Consider the following 18,011-nt stretch of genomic DNA (forward strand, 5'->3'; position numbering starts at 1 on the left):
GGGGTGGGGGGGGGGGGGGGTGGGGGGGGGGGGGGGTGGGGGGGGGGGGGGGTGGGGGGGGGGGGGGGTGGGGGGGGGGGGGGGTGGGGGGGGGGGGGGGTGGGGGGGGGGGGGGGTGGGGGGGGGGGGGGGTGGGGGGGGGGGGGGGTGGGGGGGGGGGGGGGTGGGGGGGGGGGGGGGTGGGGGGGGGGGGGGGTGGGGGGGGGGGGGGGTGGGGGGGGGGGGGGGTGGGGGGGGGGGGGGGTGGGGGGGGGGGGGGGTGGGGGGGGGGGGGGGTGGGGGGGGGGGGGGGTGGGGGGGGGGGGGGGTGGGGGGGGGGGGGGGTGGGGGGGGGGGGGGGTGGGGGGGGGGGGGGGTGGGGGGGGGGGGGGGTGGGGGGGGGGGGGGGTGGGGGGGGGGGGGGGTGGGGGGGGGGGGGGGTGGGGGGGGGGGGGGGTGGGGGGGGGGGGGGGTGGGGGGGGGGGGGGGTGGGGGGGGGGGGGGGTGGGGGGGGGGGGGGGTGGGGGGGGGGGGGGGTGGGGGGGGGGGGGGGTGGGGGGGGGGGGGGGTGGGGGGGGGGGGGGGTGGGGGGGGGGGGGGGTGGGGGGGGGGGGGGGTGGGGGGGGGGGGGGGTGGGGGGGGGGGGGGGTGGGGGGGGGGGGGGGTGGGGGGGGGGGGGGGTGGGGGGGGGGGGGGGTGGGGGGGGGGGGGGGTGGGGGGGGGGGGGGGTGGGGGGGGGGGGGGGTGGGGGGGGGGGGGGGTGGGGGGGGGGGGGGGTGGGGGGGGGGGGGGGTGGGGGGGGGGGGGGGTGGGGGGGGGGGGGGGTGGGGGGGGGGGGGGGTGGGGGGGGGGGGGGGTGGGGGGGGGGGGGGGTGGGGGGGGGGGGGGGTGGGGGGGGGGGGGGGTGGGGGGGGGGGGGGGTGGGGGGGGGGGGGGGTGGGGGGGGGGGGGGGTGGGGGGGGGGGGGGGTGGGGGGGGGGGGGGGTGGGGGGGGGGGGGGGTGGGGGGGGGGGGGGGTGGGGGGGGGGGGGGGTGGGGGGGGGGGGGGGTGGGGGGGGGGGGGGGTGGGGGGGGGGGGGGGTGGGGGGGGGGGGGGGTGGGGGGGGGGGGGGGTGGGGGGGGGGGGGGGTGGGGGGGGGGGGGGGTGGGGGGGGGGGGGGGTGGGGGGGGGGGGGGGTGGGGGGGGGGGGGGGTGGGGGGGGGGGGGGGTGGGGGGGGGGGGGGGTGGGGGGGGGGGGGGGTGGGGGGGGGGGGGGGTGGGGGGGGGGGGGGGTGGGGGGGGGGGGGGGTGGGGGGGGGGGGGGGTGGGGGGGGGGGGGGGTGGGGGGGGGGGGGGGTGGGGGGGGGGGGGGGTGGGGGGGGGGGGGGGTGGGGGGGGGGGGGGGTGGGGGGGGGGGGGGGTGGGGGGGGGGGGGGGTGGGGGGGGGGGGGGGTGGGGGGGGGGGGGGGTGGGGGGGGGGGGGGGTGGGGGGGGGGGGGGGTGGGGGGGGGGGGGGGTGGGGGGGGGGGGGGGTGGGGGGGGGGGGGGGTGGGGGGGGGGGGGGGTGGGGGGGGGGGGGGGTGGGGGGGGGGGGGGGTGGGGGGGGGGGGGGGTGGGGGGGGGGGGGGGTGGGGGGGGGGGGGGGTGGGGGGGGGGGGGGGTGGGGGGGGGGGGGGGTGGGGGGGGGGGGGGGTGGGGGGGGGGGGGGGTGGGGGGGGGGGGGGGTGGGGGGGGGGGGGGGTGGGGGGGGGGGGGGGTGGGGGGGGGGGGGGGTGGGGGGGGGGGGGGGTGGGGGGGGGGGGGGGTGGGGGGGGGGGGGGGTGGGGGGGGGGGGGGGTGGGGGGGGGGGGGGGTGGGGGGGGGGGGGGGTGGGGGGGGGGGGGGGTGGGGGGGGGGGGGGGTGGGGGGGGGGGGGGGTGGGGGGGGGGGGGGGTGGGGGGGGGGGGGGGTGGGGGGGGGGGGGGGTGGGGGGGGGGGGGGGTGGGGGGGGGGGGGGGTGGGGGGGGGGGGGGGTGGGGGGGGGGGGGGGTGGGGGGGGGGGGGGGTGGGGGGGGGGGGGGGTGGGGGGGGGGGGGGGTGGGGGGGGGGGGGGGTGGGGGGGGGGGGGGGTGGGGGGGGGGGGGGGTGGGGGGGGGGGGGGGTGGGGGGGGGGGGGGGTGGGGGGGGGGGGGGGTGGGGGGGGGGGGGGGTGGGGGGGGGGGGGGGTGGGGGGGGGGGGGGGTGGGGGGGGGGGGGGGTGGGGGGGGGGGGGGGTGGGGGGGGGGGGGGGTGGGGGGGGGGGGGGGTGGGGGGGGGGGGGGGTGGGGGGGGGGGGGGGTGGGGGGGGGGGGGGGTGGGGGGGGGGGGGGGTGGGGGGGGGGGGGGGTGGGGGGGGGGGGGGGTGGGGGGGGGGGGGGGTGGGGGGGGGGGGGGGTGGGGGGGGGGGGGGGTGGGGGGGGGGGGGGGTGGGGGGGGGGGGGGGTGGGGGGGGGGGGGGGTGGGGGGGGGGGGGGGTGGGGGGGGGGGGGGGTGGGGGGGGGGGGGGGTGGGGGGGGGGGGGGGTGGGGGGGGGGGGGGGTGGGGGGGGGGGGGGGTGGGGGGGGGGGGGGGTGGGGGGGGGGGGGGGTGGGGGGGGGGGGGGGTGGGGGGGGGGGGGGGTGGGGGGGGGGGGGGGTGGGGGGGGGGGGGGGTGGGGGGGGGGGGGGGTGGGGGGGGGGGGGGGTGGGGGGGGGGGGGGGTGGGGGGGGGGGGGGGTGGGGGGGGGGGGGGGTGGGGGGGGGGGGGGGTGGGGGGGGGGGGGGGTGGGGGGGGGGGGGGGTGGGGGGGGGGGGGGGTGGGGGGGGGGGGGGGTGGGGGGGGGGGGGGGTGGGGGGGGGGGGGGGTGGGGGGGGGGGGGGGTGGGGGGGGGGGGGGGTGGGGGGGGGGGGGGGTGGGGGGGGGGGGGGGTGGGGGGGGGGGGGGGTGGGGGGGGGGGGGGGTGGGGGGGGGGGGGGGTGGGGGGGGGGGGGGGTGGGGGGGGGGGGGGGTGGGGGGGGGGGGGGGTGGGGGGGGGGGGGGGTGGGGGGGGGGGGGGGTGGGGGGGGGGGGGGGTGGGGGGGGGGGGGGGTGGGGGGGGGGGGGGGTGGGGGGGGGGGGGGGTGGGGGGGGGGGGGGGTGGGGGGGGGGGGGGGTGGGGGGGGGGGGGGGTGGGGGGGGGGGGGGGTGGGGGGGGGGGGGGGTGGGGGGGGGGGGGGGTGGGGGGGGGGGGGGGTGGGGGGGGGGGGGGGTGGGGGGGGGGGGGGGTGGGGGGGGGGGGGGGTGGGGGGGGGGGGGGGTGGGGGGGGGGGGGGGTGGGGGGGGGGGGGGGTGGGGGGGGGGGGGGGTGGGGGGGGGGGGGGGTGGGGGGGGGGGGGGGTGGGGGGGGGGGGGGGTGGGGGGGGGGGGGGGTGGGGGGGGGGGGGGGTGGGGGGGGGGGGGGGTGGGGGGGGGGGGGGGTGGGGATTTATGGCTACCAATCTTGATCCTCTTTGATCTGAGATTGCAAATGCCTTAACAGACCAGGTGATCGGGAGCAACAGCCGCAGAAGGCCATTGCGTTCACATCCTACATGTGAGCTCCCAAAGGCACCTGGTGGGCCACTGCGAGTAGCAGAGAGCTGGACTAGATGGACTCTGGTCTGATCCAGCTGGCTTGTTCTTATGTTCTTATGTTCTTATGCGTTGGTTAGATCTCACCTGGAATATTGTGTACAGTTCTGGGCAGTGCAATTCAAGAAAGATATTGACAAGTTGGAACAGGTCCAGAGGAGGGCAACCAAAACTGTAAAAGGCCTGGAATCCCTGCCCTACAAGGAGAGGCTGAGGGAGCTATGGGGATGTTTAGTTTGGTGAAAAGAAGTTTAAGAGGTGACATGATGGCCCTGTTTAGATATTTGAAGGGATGTCAGCTTGGTGAGGGAGCAAGCTTGTTTCCTGCTGCTCCGGAGACTGGGACACAGAATAATGGGTTCAAGGTGAAAGATAAGAGATTCCACCTAAACATCTGGGAAAACTTCAGTGGACAGTGGAATGCACTGCCTCAGAGTGTGGTGGAGGTTTTTTAAGACAGTCTGGATGGCCATCTGACAGGAGTGCTTTGATTGTGTGTTCCTGCATTGCAGGGAGTTGGTCTTGATGGCCCTTGGGGGTCTCTTTCAACGCTATGATTCTGTGAATACAGCCAGCAGGGTGGAGAGCTGAGGACACAAACACTGAGCTCCCAATCTCCTGTCTTACCACTTTGAACTCCTGGCTCAGCAGCTGGATCCCCCCTTTCCTCAACATCTAGCTCTCAAGGAAGGACTGAATCGAGCCATTCCCAGAGCTTTTCTCTGTGGAGATTGAGCAAGTGAGGGGTGTGTGGACTGAGTGCCCTTTGCAAGCTCAGTTTCAGAAAGGCTGCCTTGCGGCAAACGCCTGGAAAGTCTGAGATGTTTTATTATTTCTTTATTGACTTGGTCATTTTCTCACCCAGATTCCAGGCAGATTTGATGGTGTCAGTAAGGTACAGTGGACAGGATGTGACATCCAGTGGGCACCACACGAGGGTTTGGACAATCAGAAAACAGAAACAAAGCAGGAGCTTTGAAATATGATGTAGAACTAACTACCCCCTCCCTCCCCTCCCTTGCATGCCACCCTTCACTCCCTCCCCTCCCTCTGCTAGGGTGGGTGGGCCATGTCCAGATGCTGGGGCCCCGCCCTCCCCTCCCTTGCATGACCACCCCCCTCCCTTGCATGCCACCCCTCCCTCCCCTCCCTTCCCTTCCCTTGCATGCTGCCCCTCCCTCCCTAACCCTAACTTGGTGTGGAGCAGATTCACATTGATAGGTGGCAATACAATAGTAGAGCAGCAGTGGCGTAGGAGGTTAAGAGTTCATGTATCTAATCTGGAGGAACCGGGTTTGATTCCCAGCTCTGCCGCCTGAGCTGTGGAGGCTTATCTGGGGAATTCAGATTAGCCTGTGCACTCCCACACATGCCAGCTGGGTGACCTTGGGCTAGTCACCGCTTCTCGGAGCTCTCTCAGCCCCACCTACCTCACAGGGTGTTTGTTGTGAGGGGGGAAGGGCAAGGAGATTGTAAGCCCCTTTGAGACTCCTGCAGGAGAGAAAGGGGGATATAAATCCAAACTCTTCTTCTTCTTCTAGAGGCCACAATCTGTATCCCTTGACCCATGCAGCTTTCTGAACCATTTCAGGACAGTACAGATATGAGGCATAAAGTAACCCCTAAAGGCAAGCATTTTCAGTGCTCAAAGGGCTTCGTATACATTTGTGTATTACAATGGACACAGTGAACCTTTAAGTAAAGCAAATGCCTTTCTGCCCCCCTTGCAGGCTTGGGGGGCATTCATTGACTGAAAACGGCCCACTGAGGAGTCTGTTGCAGAAGGGAAATTTGCACCAGGCGCCTTGTAGATCTGAGTTCGTTTCTGCTCATTCATGCCCCCTTTTGCGTCTCTGTAGTAGCCACTTAGGCGTTTCGTGGTGATGAGACAATCGCTGTTGTCCTAATGATGCTGACGAGAAAAGTCTGGTCTGCCTCAGACAGAACCCGTACGTAATTTTCCATAATGAGTTCTTAGGCTGGATATTTGCTCAGGAACTCTGACCTAAAATTTAGATGCCCATGTAAGAGGAAGCACTTTGTGCATGCTCAGAGGATTTGCCACAGGCTGTGGAGATGAAGTCCAAGCGGCATTGCAAAAACAATAGACTTGCAAGGATTTACTAAAAGTGTGACAAACTGCTAATTTAAAGAAATTCTCAGGTGGGACAAGTTGCCAACACGTCTGAAAAGAATCACACATTTTCTTTCAGGGAATTCCAAGCTTATTTTTCCTTGCTTCTGATTCGTGGCCGCTCTTGGCATTTCAGTAGCAAATTCTTAGGGGTAACCTGCCGCCCTTCAGTCTTCTTTCCACAGGCCTGGGTTGGCTGATGTTGGTCCTCAACAGGCTGCCCGGTGGTCAAAGGGAGATTTTTGCCAGAGCCTTTCAGCTCAAAGGCTGCTTGAGAGCCCCAAGGACAGAGGAAAGGACAATGAGAGAGAAGCCCTTCTGCAGCTCCACAGGTGCTGTCCTGTACAGAAGCCAGGTAGCTCCAGCCGCTGAGAGCTTTCAGTCTGCTTCACTTGGACTCCAGAGGAATGTGGCAGCACCCATCCATCAAAGAGGGCAGGAGGTGGTACCTGCTGTCTGACACACCTGGTTTTGCAGTGTTGCTCTCTGAGCTGATCCAAGCAGGTAGCACGCTGGCTGAGCCACACAACATGAAGCCCCACATTTCATGTGGACTCTGTATGGCATCGTGTCCTGCTGATGCCCCTCCCCTCCCACAAGCCCACCCTTCTCAGGCTCCACCCACAAAATCTCCAGCTCTCTCCCAGCCCAGAGCTGGCAATCCCAGTGCAAGGGGAGACCACCCATCCATATTGCTCTGTTTGCTCTAGGTCAGGGGTGGACAACCTGTGGCGCTCCAGATGGACTACAATTCACGGACTACAATTCCCATGGCCATGGCCATGCTGGCAAGGGCTGATGGGAATTGCAGTCCATGAACATCTGGAGCGCCACAGGTTGGCCACTCCAGTTCAAGGTGGTCATAGTGGCCTCCCAGAGTGCAAGATGACTAGTCCACAAGGATGGGGGAACCTCATGACCAGCTTTTACTTTGCCCAGCGGCTCGACTGGATCTAGTGACTTGATCCCACCTACTCTGATAGGAAATAACCTGCCTGCCCCGTCCCTGTTTCCTGACAACAGCTGACAAGAAGGCAGAGCTGATGGTGTCTCCATAACAGGCTTGTGGCAGGCCAAAGGGGCTCCCCGCCAACTCTGAAGTGTCAACTGAGAGGATAAGGAGCCGTTCAGAATTGGCCTTGTCAATTTGTGGCCAAAGTCCGAGTTGGTTGAGAAGCGAAGGCTGCATGCAGGAAGGAGAAGGGGCGTTCAAACGCTCTGCTCAGTTCACATTCTGCCAAATCCTGGGAAAGAAGGCCTGGGAAGTAGTTTGGACTTCACGTCCACAAAGATTCTCGAGACCTTTACTGGCAGTGGCTGAGACAGAATGAAAGTTTCTGCACTCGTCTCTCCCTTGTGGAATGTTTCTCTCATGAAACAGATTTGAGCCTTCCTTTTTTTGTTCCCAGAAAACTGCACAATGTTCAGTGCGGCAAAACACGGAGCCTGCTGGTTTATGTCTCTAGTTCATTTGCAGCCCGCCTTTCTCACGAAGACTCAAGGCGGGCTACAGAGTACAGAAAGGTCTGCCGTGCTCACATGGATTCAAGGTCGATTCCACAGAGCGAGTCAATGCAATCAACCGGAAGGGACATTCAGTAAATAATGCAATAGAATTAGGCTTGTAGACCCAACAAGAAATTGAACAACAGAACTGAAGAGCAGCATAAAGATTAGCATGACACATTAAATGATGCAGGGTGCTAGTTTCAGCAAGCTAAGTGCAAGAGTATGGACCACAGGATCATTTATCCAAGTAACTTTTCCAGTCATCCAGTAATATGACTATTGATTTCATGGAAAAGACCTCTGAAATAATGAAGTTTTGCATAATTTGCAGAGTCCGCCTTCCAAAGGAGCCGCGTTTTCCCGGGGAACCGATCTTTGCTGTCTGGAGATCAGTTGAAATTCCAGGAGATCTGTAGGCTTCACCTGTTGGTTGGCATCTCTTCCACGCCAGCAGTGTCTGATTTGAGATTACAAAGGCACAAGGCAATGCAGCAGCCCTTTCCCCACTCTTATACGAAAGTCCCCTCCTGGTGCCCTCTGTGCCCCTCCGCTGGGGTGTTTAGGGTGGGGCAAGCTGGGACATGAGCCCTGGGGGCTACTTGCCTGAGGGCACCCAGACCACACCTCTGCAGCCACAGCCGCTCAGAGGGCTGGTCTACCCACCATTAAGGAGCAATGGGTAGACCTGACTGCCATGGAGAATAGAAAGGAATGGGTAGACCTGGCCTCCAGAGAACTGACCTTTCGAGAAGGGGAAGACCTGTTGGATTTGGAGGTGGGCAGGCGGGATGCAGTTTTGGTGCTTGCCCTGTGCACCATTTTCTATACATATGCCCCTGGTCCAGAGGTGGGATCCGGCAGGTTCCCACAGGTTCCCGAGAGTAGGTTACTAATTATTTGTGTGTGCCGAGAGGGGGTTACTAATTGGTGATTTTACCACGTGATTTTTGCCTTAGTTACGCCCCTCCTCTCAGCAGTAGCGCGCAGAACTTGAAGCAGTCTAGCAGGAGGTGCACCGGCGTGCGTGGCAGCCTGCGCGCATTCGTTTTCTGCCCAAGGACCGGCGTAGCGGCTGCGTCCTTGCCACAGCCCCGCCCAGGAATGCCCTGCCCCTGGAATGCCCGGCCACGCCCCCGTCATGCCCCACCCAGCCCCATTGGCGCTACGCCACCGTTTGAATCCCACCACCATGGGAACCTGTTACTAAAAATTTTGGATCCCACCACTGCCCTGGTCCCTTGGTAGTTTTGTGAAACCTGGGAGCAGAGTATTTGGGGGGGAGGATTGGGGTTGAGGCCAAGCCGTTGGGCCCATGCTGCTCACATAGGCATTTTCTGCCATCTGGTAGCAATGATCACAATGCAGCTTCTGGTATTTGGCTGCTGTCTCCTGTGCCTGAAGGTAGATGTCGAGTGTCTGAAACCTCACACAGACCTTCTCCGCGAGAGGGGACTCTGTTATTTCACAAGCCTGCAGAGTCACACACCAACGCTGCACCCACATCACCTTGGAAGCATGATCGAAAAGCACAAAAGAGATCCATGCACAGAAAAATGTAGCTTGAGAAAAGAGAGGCTCCCTTTGCTGATGCTGCGTGAGCTGTTCTCTCTCTCTCTCTCTCTCTCTCTCTCTCTCTCTCTCTCTCTCTCTTTCTCTCTCTCTCTCTCTCTCTCTCCTCCCCCCCCCCCACCGCCCCCAACACCCGACTCCAAATGCTCCATCTGCTCGCTTGGAACGTTTCCCACAACTGGGATGCATGCAAGAAAAGTAGGATTAAGGGAATCTAGTTCCACGGAGCCAATAGCAAGAGGGGTCAGTCCACCACACGGGCTCCACATGCCTGTTCGCGATGGGCTCACTTGAAGTGGCCTGCAAAATTCCTCCCCAGTAGGGGCACGCCACATCTAGGAGGTAGGCATCATGACGGTGGGTTTTTTAAAACCCTTCTCCCTCAGTCGGTTGCTTCCAGGTGACACTGGGCAATCACAACACGGATGCTTTTTGACCCTTGCAGGAGAGGCAGATCACCAAGAAGTCTCCCCTGCTTGGCTCTCATGCAAAAATGTGTTTTATTGGCCAACTTCCAGTGCATTTTTTCTGGGCTGAGCAAGAAGCCCTTTTTTGGAGCAAAGTAGGATAAAAGTATTTCAGATCATCAGAATAAACAAATGAATGGATATGGGCCATGTTCATATTTATGCTCTGTTTCAGTTCCTCCTAGTAGTTCCAGACTTCTAAAATCCTACTGCATGGGTTACTGAATATCCCATTTTGTTGGCTGCACAAGTGGGTTTTGCGTAGGTTTTTGGTATTGTTTTGCCATCTTGCATTTTAATATTAGGAATGTGTAAGTTAGTTTTATGAATTATGCATAAAATGTTTTAAATATTTTGGGTGCTGTGTGGTTTCCGGGCTGTATGGATCCTCTGAAGATGCCAGCCACAGATGCAGGCGAAACGTCAGGAGAGAATGCTGCTAGAACACGGCCATACAGCCCGGAAACCACACAGCACCCAAGTGATTCCGGCCGTGAAAGCCTTCGACAATACATTGTTTTAAATATGTTTGTACGCCGCCCTGCGCCTGGCCTTGGTCAGGGAGGGATAGAAATTGAATAAAATAAAAACTGACCTATTGGTTGTAATCTGCCTCGGGTCCCCATGAGAAAGGCAGACTGTGAATGATCTGAATACATCAATCATGCGGAGTCTGTAGTTCAATGTGGAACCTAGTGGAAAACAGAGTTGGAGTTTATCCCACAGAAAAATGGTGGACACACTGATCGAAAGGGCAAGAGGTAAATGTTTATTAGGAAGTACATTTAGGATAGGAAAGAGGGAAAGATATCATGCTGCTCTCTTGCTAGTTAGGAAGAGTTTCTGCTCTAATTTCTGAGAAGACGCAGGATATTAGACCTGGGAGTATCAGTCTAAGGACAGACAAGAGGTGACACAAAAGGATGGAGGGGTCAATGACTTTACAGCCCTCTCTAGCCGACCATTTGCCCGCCCACTGCTGGGTATTCTTCTCTGTTCCTTTGCACATTAGACACTGCCACATCCAATAGACAGGGAGGGGCTTTTAACCGTTTTCCCTCATGTTTAAAATTCTCAGACATGCGCACAATCCCCCTACCTTTGTTTTTAACCCTGTGTGGGAAAAGATAGGCAGTCAGGGTGAAATGACCTGTCAGCTGCTACTAGGCTTGTGGATCAAAGGGAGCATCCAAATCCAAAGGCAGTCAACCTCTGAATTCCAGCACTAGGAGGCAGCGTCAGGGGAAGGCCTTTTTTTTTTTTTTTTTAGCATTCCAGACAACTGGTTTGCTGCTCCGTAGGATGGGACACTGGTGCAAATCAGCCACAGGACTCTTCTGATGGTTGTGTGTGCTTCTGTTCTGTCGTCTCTGGTCTGGGAGCCCTAAAACCTCTCTGCAAGATTTCCACGCCACCCACTCCCTGCAGGGCCAAGGTTGTAACGTTTTTTAAAAATCACAAAATAGACAATGGAGAGACGAATTGTGGCAGCTGCTGATCCTTCAGCAGTTATATTTGTTTGGGCGGGAGCGGCTTGCAGCATTTCTGGAAAGAAACCCCAGATTTGGGATGAAAGTTTGGGAATTGTCTTGTTCCCCCTTTTTTGGGAGGGTTTAATCTGGGGTATTGCTGACGCCATTTTACTGAATTACTGCTGCGTTTTAAATATTTAAACTTTTAAACTTACATTTTAATTTAATGGGGTTTTGTTTATATACTGTATGTGGAATCACATGGCTGCACAACGCCTTTATCTCTTTTTTGGGACCAAGCGGTATAGAAATCCCATAAATAAAAAATAAAAATAATAATAATAGGGGGCCACCCAGAAAGGAGCATCCCAAGTTTCACTGGGGCCTTGGAAAGGAGGCACGGGGCAAGGGGTGGAGGAGGTGGCTCACTCAGGTATGATGGAGGCCCCAGAAGAACCTGAGGAAGGGCGGGACTTCAGTTGGGTATGATGCTGCAGAACCACCTTGCACAGGGGCCATTTCGTCCAGGTGGACTGACCTCTTTTGCATGGAGGCCAGCTGTATTAGCAGGAGATCTCTCCAGCCACCCCCAGGGGATTGGCAAGCCTTGGCCACAGCCATAGTGCAGCATAATTCCTATGTAATCCGCAGAGCCGAAAGGTGAACTTAAACCGCGCAGCTGGTTACTTAAGCCGCCAAGCCTCACTGTCAGGCCGCCGGAGTGAAGAAGGAAAGTCCTGGACCTTTTCAAAGAAGGGGGCGGCTCCTGGGGATCAGCTCTCCCCGGCTCCTCCGCAGAGCTCTCTCGCTAGCAGCCAGGAAGGGAGCGGCAATCCGCCTGGATGGCTACCAGCCATCCCCACCTTAATCCATCATTAGCTGGGCAGCAGCTATTCTCGTGATCTGGAGCCATCAAAGCGCAATTCTGGTGCGCTTATGCGTGTGCGAGGGGGCAACTTCTCTCGCTTCTGTTAACGTCATTGGCCCCTTTATGTCCCCCGCCATCCTTGCTTCTGCCTGTGTGTAATTAACAGAGTAATTAAAAACAGGATGAGTTAATTGGTATTCATTTATGTGGCAGATGTTTTTAATTGAGATACGAAACAATTTACCTGTTTATATAAACAATAGTGAACGAAGGCTTGTAAAACAGACTTTTTTTTTTCTTCCGAGCACCGAAGAATCCAACAGGCTGCTCGCTCCTTCCCACACAACCTGAGGCTGGACTGATGGGGGGGGGGGGGATACAGAAGGGGCGGGGCTGGGTTCAAAGCCTTTGCCGGACTGCACAATGTCTGGGCCAGGTAATGTGGGGCCTCCCCATATGGAAAAAAAACATCCCTCACAGGCTCTGCCCCAGACCACCGGGAGATATTCCTATGCACACTCTGGCATCCTTGCTGTCTGGGGGCATGCTTTGGTCACACAGCTTCTCAATTTAGGGTTACCAATTCCAGCCTGGAAAATTCCTGGAGATTTGGGGTGGAACCTGAGAAGGTTGGGGGTTGGGGCACTTTTCCAAGAATCTACGGTATGCTACAAAATCTGCCTTCCTTCCAAAGCCGCTATTTCCTCCAGGGGCACTGAGCTCTGTAGTCTGAGCTTCTAAGGACACTCTTGGGTTTGCTCCGAGTCTGTGCATCAAGAGATTGTCAGTCCACGCCAATTGTGAAAGAGGTCACGGGGTCACGGAGATGTCTTTAAAAACTCGGACAACCTCTAGAAACCCGAACTGGCAGCATCCCACATTAAATTTATTTGTTTTTATTTATTTATTAAATTTATAGGCCGCCTCATCCCCAAAGGGCTCGAGGCGGCTTACAACATGGCTGTTTTCCAAGACAGCAAATTAATACAACATAAAACTTAACCCATTAAAACTCAAGCAGCAGTTAATAACAATAAATATAGATTAAAACAACAAGGTTGTGTAAAAACACACACACACAGGCGCCCGATCTAAAGGCCAAAAGAAAGGGGAGGAAATAGGCAGGGCCCAAGATGGAATTAGGGCCCAACCAAGCTGGTCCAGACAGGCGGCTTTGATTTCAGTGGGGGGCGGTAGAACCGCGGCCAGCCCCTCCAAAAGCCCAGTGGAATAAATGTGACTCTCTCAGGTTCTCTTCCTCCTGCCAGTCCAGAGGCAAAGTCCTGCCTCAGAGCTGATGAGAATGTGCGGGCCTTCCTTGGCATGGGCAGGTTCTGGGCGCCAACTGGAGCGGGGCACCACACGCCTTGCCTTCCTGGAGTCCCAGCCCACCGCAGATATATGAGAGTAAAACATTTGGCTGACGCTAGGAAGTGGCCTTGGCAAGCTGCTGGCAGAGACCAGATGGCTGGAGGCCCAGCTGCGAGCAGAGCCGGCTGGTCTCAGGTGTGCCGAGTCCTTGAACGGTCCCAGGAAGGCTTGGCATCACACGCTAATGAATATCGAAGAGGGGGCAAGGAGAGGCGAGTCTTTGCTCCTTAACACAGCGATTTTCCATCTCAGCAGGTACTGAATCACTCCTGTCAAGCCAAGAGCCAGCGTTGTCAGGGTGTTCAGCATCTCCTAATAGCTCCGGGGGGCTCAGAATTCCCCGTGGAAGGAATGAAGGAAGAGTAGGGGAAGAAAGGGCTGCGCTATCCCTTTTCTTTCTCACAGCTTAGAGGTTTCGTGCACATTCATCAAGCCCTGCGCAAAGCGAAAGAGAAACGAGAGAAGCACTGAAACTAGCCAGTTCTTTAGCAGAGTAAAAAAACCAAAATGCAGCAGAGTTATAAAAAGGAGCTATCCTGTAATAAAGTTCTAAGCGTAAAAAGTCAGGCTACAAAATATATATTTGCAAAAGAGGAAGACAAAATAGTCACGTGCTAAAAAGCGCTGGCAAGCAGACACAATAAGCAAACGAGGGGGAAATACAGCAACAGCAGCATACAACGCAGCATATGGAAGACAATGAAAGGAGTAACAAAACAAAGGAGAGGGGAGTGTAAGGAGCGTGAAAGCCACACCGTAATATACAGCATTGAAGGTCACCCTCAGTCAACCACTTGATGGTCTGATTCAGTATAAAACACTTCAGGTGTTCCTATGAGGAGGATCCCCCGGCTGCTGGAATCACACACGTCACCCCTGATGTTTCTGGCTGTAATTCTGAGCAACATGCTGGAAGCAAAAACCAAGTAACAATACACAGGTTCAAATGTCTAACGCAAACCATAAAGCAAAGAAGCACCATTAGCCCGACTTGCAAATTTTAATACACAGATTGCACACTCTCACACTGTGGGGGTTGCACAGACAAGAATCTGATTTGCACCCACCAATATGTTTGCGCTACTCTCAACGGCTAGAGACACGAAACACAAAAGGTCGTGGAAACTAAGTTCTGAGTCCACCCGTGTCAACACAGTATCACACTCAGTAAAGTTTAGTGCCCGGTTCGAAGGACTGGAGAACGAGATTGCTGGTCGCTCATAAATGATTCTCGTTTCGCAGGGTCTTCGGCGTTCTTGTAAATCTTACTGCTTCCCTGGTTATTTCTGAAGCTGCACTCTGGCATAATCAGTTACAATACATATGTACACTGACACAAACTTATCACAAAATGCCATGGTTTTTTTATAACTATGCAAAACATACATGGTGCAATGTATTATAATTATTATAAATAACATTTTATACATTATATATATATATACACACACACACACTATATATATATATACACACATTAGATAGATAGATAGATAGATAGATAGATAGATAGATAGATAGATAGATAGATAGTGATGCAGATAGATGTAGTGATAGGGATAGGATAGATAGATAGGATGTATGTAGGATGTATAGATAGGATAGATAGATAGGATATTAGGATAGATAGATAGAGGTAGATAGATAGATGAAGAAGAAGAATGGAAGAGGAGGAGGAGGGAGGGAGGGAGGAGGGTTTCCTGGATTTATATCCCCCCTTTCTCTCCTGCAGTGAGACTCAAAGGCGGCTTTAGGCATAATGCACCTCCTTTGCTCCTTCCCCCTCATTGAACATCATTTAAGAATAATAAATACTGTTTATTACTGTCTGTACAACACCCATAGTGTGAGGGCGTGCAATTTGTGTATTGAAATTTAGCAAGTCTTTATTCCCCGTCCGGGCCCACTGTGCTTTTTTGTTTTATGGGTGCTGGAAGCTGACTCCCCCCTTGCCAGCTGGGTGCTTTCAGAAAAAGGGCGGGCCAGGCTGAGATGCCCCTGCTGTCAAATTGGCATCACAAGAGAGGCAGCATAGCCCATGGGTGCCAGGCGTGCCAGCTGCCCAGCCTCTCCGCTGCTGGAAGATGGATGGGAAGTCTCTGGGTGTGCTCCACAAAGTCTCCAGTTCACTCCGCTTATGTGTGGGGCAGCAGCTGGGCCCTCAATGGAGAGGGCTGGAGGAGGCAGGTTGTGTCCTTTTATTCCTCCTCCTCCTCCTCCGCCGCCTGCTCGCTCGCTCGCTCGCTCGGACCTTTCCCACATGCTTGCGGCCTGCAGTTCATCCACTGTTTGTCTCTGGCACGGAGCGCCTTGCCTAACGCGATCCAGATGGAGCCGCTCCGTCCCTGGTGAGCCCACGGCGGGGTTGTTCTTGGCCCCACCACTGGCACCAGCAGCTGAGGAGCAGGAATGCGCAGCCTTTATTTGGAAGGAGGCAGCCCAGCTCCGCCGGCATCTGGGTTTCATTTGGAGAGCATGAAACGATTCTGTGATTTCATGCAATTGCCTCTTAACCCTCGCTCGCTCACTCGTCTTCCCCCTCCCGGTTGAGGGGGGGGAGGGGAGGGGGCTTGGGAAGAAAAGGGCTGGGAGGAAAAGCAGTTCTCAGACTCTGCACTGCTGTGGCTGCACCCTGCCCCTACTAAAAGTTGAGAGGCTAGTGCCTGCCAGGGGGCTCTGGCCCAGACCCCAACCAATGCCAGCATTAGGGTGCTGTGTGGTTTCCGGGCTGTATGGCCGTGTTCTAGCAGCAATCTCTCCTGACGTTTCGCCTGCATCTGTGGCTGGCATCTTCAGAGGATCTGATGGTAGTAAAGCAAGTGGAGTATATATATCTTATAGATTCAGATGTGTTACTTTACTACCACCAGATCCTCTGAAGATGCCAGCCACAGATGCAGGCGAAACGTCAGGAGAGAATGCTGCTGGAACCACTCCACTCACATACAGCCCGGAAACCACACAGCACCCCAGTGATTCCGGCCGTGAAAGCCTTCGACAATACAATGCCCCGATTTCTTATTCATGCAGGGTTCTTGCTTGCTCTTGATTCACTGGGATTAAATTGGGATGTAGGAGAGGGCAGGATGAGGGTTTCCACTTTGCTTGGGCCAGATCTACATGATGATGCAGGAAAGATTTCAACAGGTAGAGTGAATAGCATGCAGCTGGGGAAATATATCTCTTGGAAATGTTTCGGTGAACTTTGCTCACCACAAGTAGAACAGGAGCACATCAGGCAGGGGACCGGGCAACCTCCTTGTGCCCTAGATCTTTACTTGCAGAGAGTTTTATTTTCATATGGGGGAAAAATTCAAAAACAGCATCCCCACCTTTAGTGAAGGAGTCATATCTACTGTGCCATGTCGGGGTTCAACAGCGGCGTTGCTTCTGGAGCCCCTGAACTGAGGGGGAACAAATGTTTTAAAAGGCTTTGGATGCTTGAATTGAGGATGAAATTAAAATGCTCTTTTGCTGTGGTCCCGTGTGTGGAAGCTGTTCTCTTGGTAAAGTGAATACATGCCTGCTTCACTGCGAAGGTGATTTTGGGGAGCCCCATGGCCCTTGCGCTACTTGGCATCAGTTTGGTCTTGAGAAGTGGATGGTTTCAATTGCAAAGAAGAAGAAGAGGAAGAGTTTGGATTTATATCCCCCCTTTCTCTCCTGCAGGAGACTCAAAGGGGCTTACAATCTCCTTGCCCTTCCCCCCTCACAACAAACACCCTGTGAGGTGGGTGGGGCTGAGAGAGCTCCAAGAAGCTGTGACTAGCCCAAGGTCACCCAGCTGCCGTGTGTGGGAGTGCACAGGCTACTCTGAATTCCCCAGATAAGCCTCCACAGCTCAGGCGGTAGAGCGGGGAATCAAACCCGGTTCCTCCAGATTAGATACACGAGCTCTTAACCTCCTACGCCACTGCGAGCATCTTTTGGCTGCGGACCACACGGAGGGTCCGTACCGGAGTGTGGACTGACCAGGCACCAGCCAAAGAGTCCCTGCACTAATGAGAGGGTCTGGCCATGCTTCGAAAGCCCCCCTGCCCCTCTGCTCCAAATGGCCATCCCGCCTTGCTTCCAACCCTGGCTGGAGCCCAAAAGAAGCCCAGCTGCCCGTTACGGAGCAAGTGAAGGGTCTGCAGTCCCAGTGGGACCAGGGAGGCAAAGAGCAGCAATTGGCCGGAGCTCCCTCCGGGAGGCGCTGGGTGCAGATGGGCGGGCCGCCCTCCGGCCCAGCGAAGGAGCAAAAGATCGGTCTTTTCCTTTTTAGACTCTTGCTTCGTAGTGAGTGCTGCGCAGCCCCTAATGGGAAGCAGATGGCGGGAAACAGACACAGCCCTCAGCAGTTGGGACAAATTATTTCGCTCCCTCCCTCCGCCTAATTCCCGTTCCCACCCCCAGGAAAGACGTTCATTCCTGCTGCCTCGGAATTGGTGCTGCTGCTTCCCCGGCTCCTGCCTGAACAAAGGACATGGGAGCCTCGGTCCCACTTTCACCCGTGGGCAAAAACGTTTGGAGCAAAAACTGCTAGAGCACGGCGGCCACACAGCTGGTGGGCCTGCTTAGTCGGGGCCGGCAGCACCTTGTGTTTGCAATTCAGAGAGACCCCCCCTCGGAGGGAGGAGTTCTGTGAGGCCCGAGGGAGCCAGTCATTCGAACCCAGGGCCAGCTCGACCGTACAGGCAGCCCATCCCCTGCTTGGGGGTGCCAGTGTGCTGTTGAAGAAGAAGAAGAGGAGTTTGGATTTATATCCCCCCTTTCTCTCCTGTAGGAGACTCAAAGGGGCTGACAATCTCCTTGCCCTTCCCCCCTCACAACAAACACCCTGTGAGGTGGGTGGGGCTGAGAGAGCTCCGAGAAGCTGTGACTAGCCCAAGGTCACCCAGCTGGCCTGTGTGGGAGTGCACAGGCTAATCTGAATTCCCCAGATAAGCCTCCACAGCTCAGGCGGCAGAGCGGGGAATCAAACCCGGTTCCTCCAGATTAGATACACGAGCTCTTAACCTCCTACGCCACTGCTGCTCCTGAGAGTGGGGGATCCCTTGCAGAGTCACAGTGGCTG

General features: G+C 58.5%; 1 protein-coding gene across 1 annotated transcript in view; it reads right to left on the bottom strand.

Moving 5' to 3' along the window:
- Nucleotides 1-17,014, bottom strand: part of LOC125443301 (basic proline-rich protein-like) — a 32,696-nt gene extending 15,682 nt beyond the window's left edge. The window contains exons 1-4 of the mRNA XM_048515320.1: nucleotides 16,912-17,014; nucleotides 10,344-10,357; nucleotides 8,532-8,714; nucleotides 5,331-5,468 (exon numbers count right to left, since the gene is read on the bottom strand). Coding sequence (XP_048371277.1) covers nucleotides 5,331-5,468; nucleotides 8,532-8,714; nucleotides 10,344-10,357; nucleotides 16,912-17,014 — 438 coding nt within the window. The remainder of the gene's footprint in view (nucleotides 1-5,330; nucleotides 5,469-8,531; nucleotides 8,715-10,343; nucleotides 10,358-16,911) is intronic.
- Between the last annotated feature and the right edge of the window lie 997 nt (nucleotides 17,015-18,011).

This window comes from Sphaerodactylus townsendi, linkage group LG14, assembly GCF_021028975.2.
Source record: "Sphaerodactylus townsendi isolate TG3544 linkage group LG14, MPM_Stown_v2.3, whole genome shotgun sequence".
Lineage (NCBI taxonomy): Eukaryota > Metazoa > Chordata > Lepidosauria > Squamata > Sphaerodactylidae > Sphaerodactylus > Sphaerodactylus townsendi.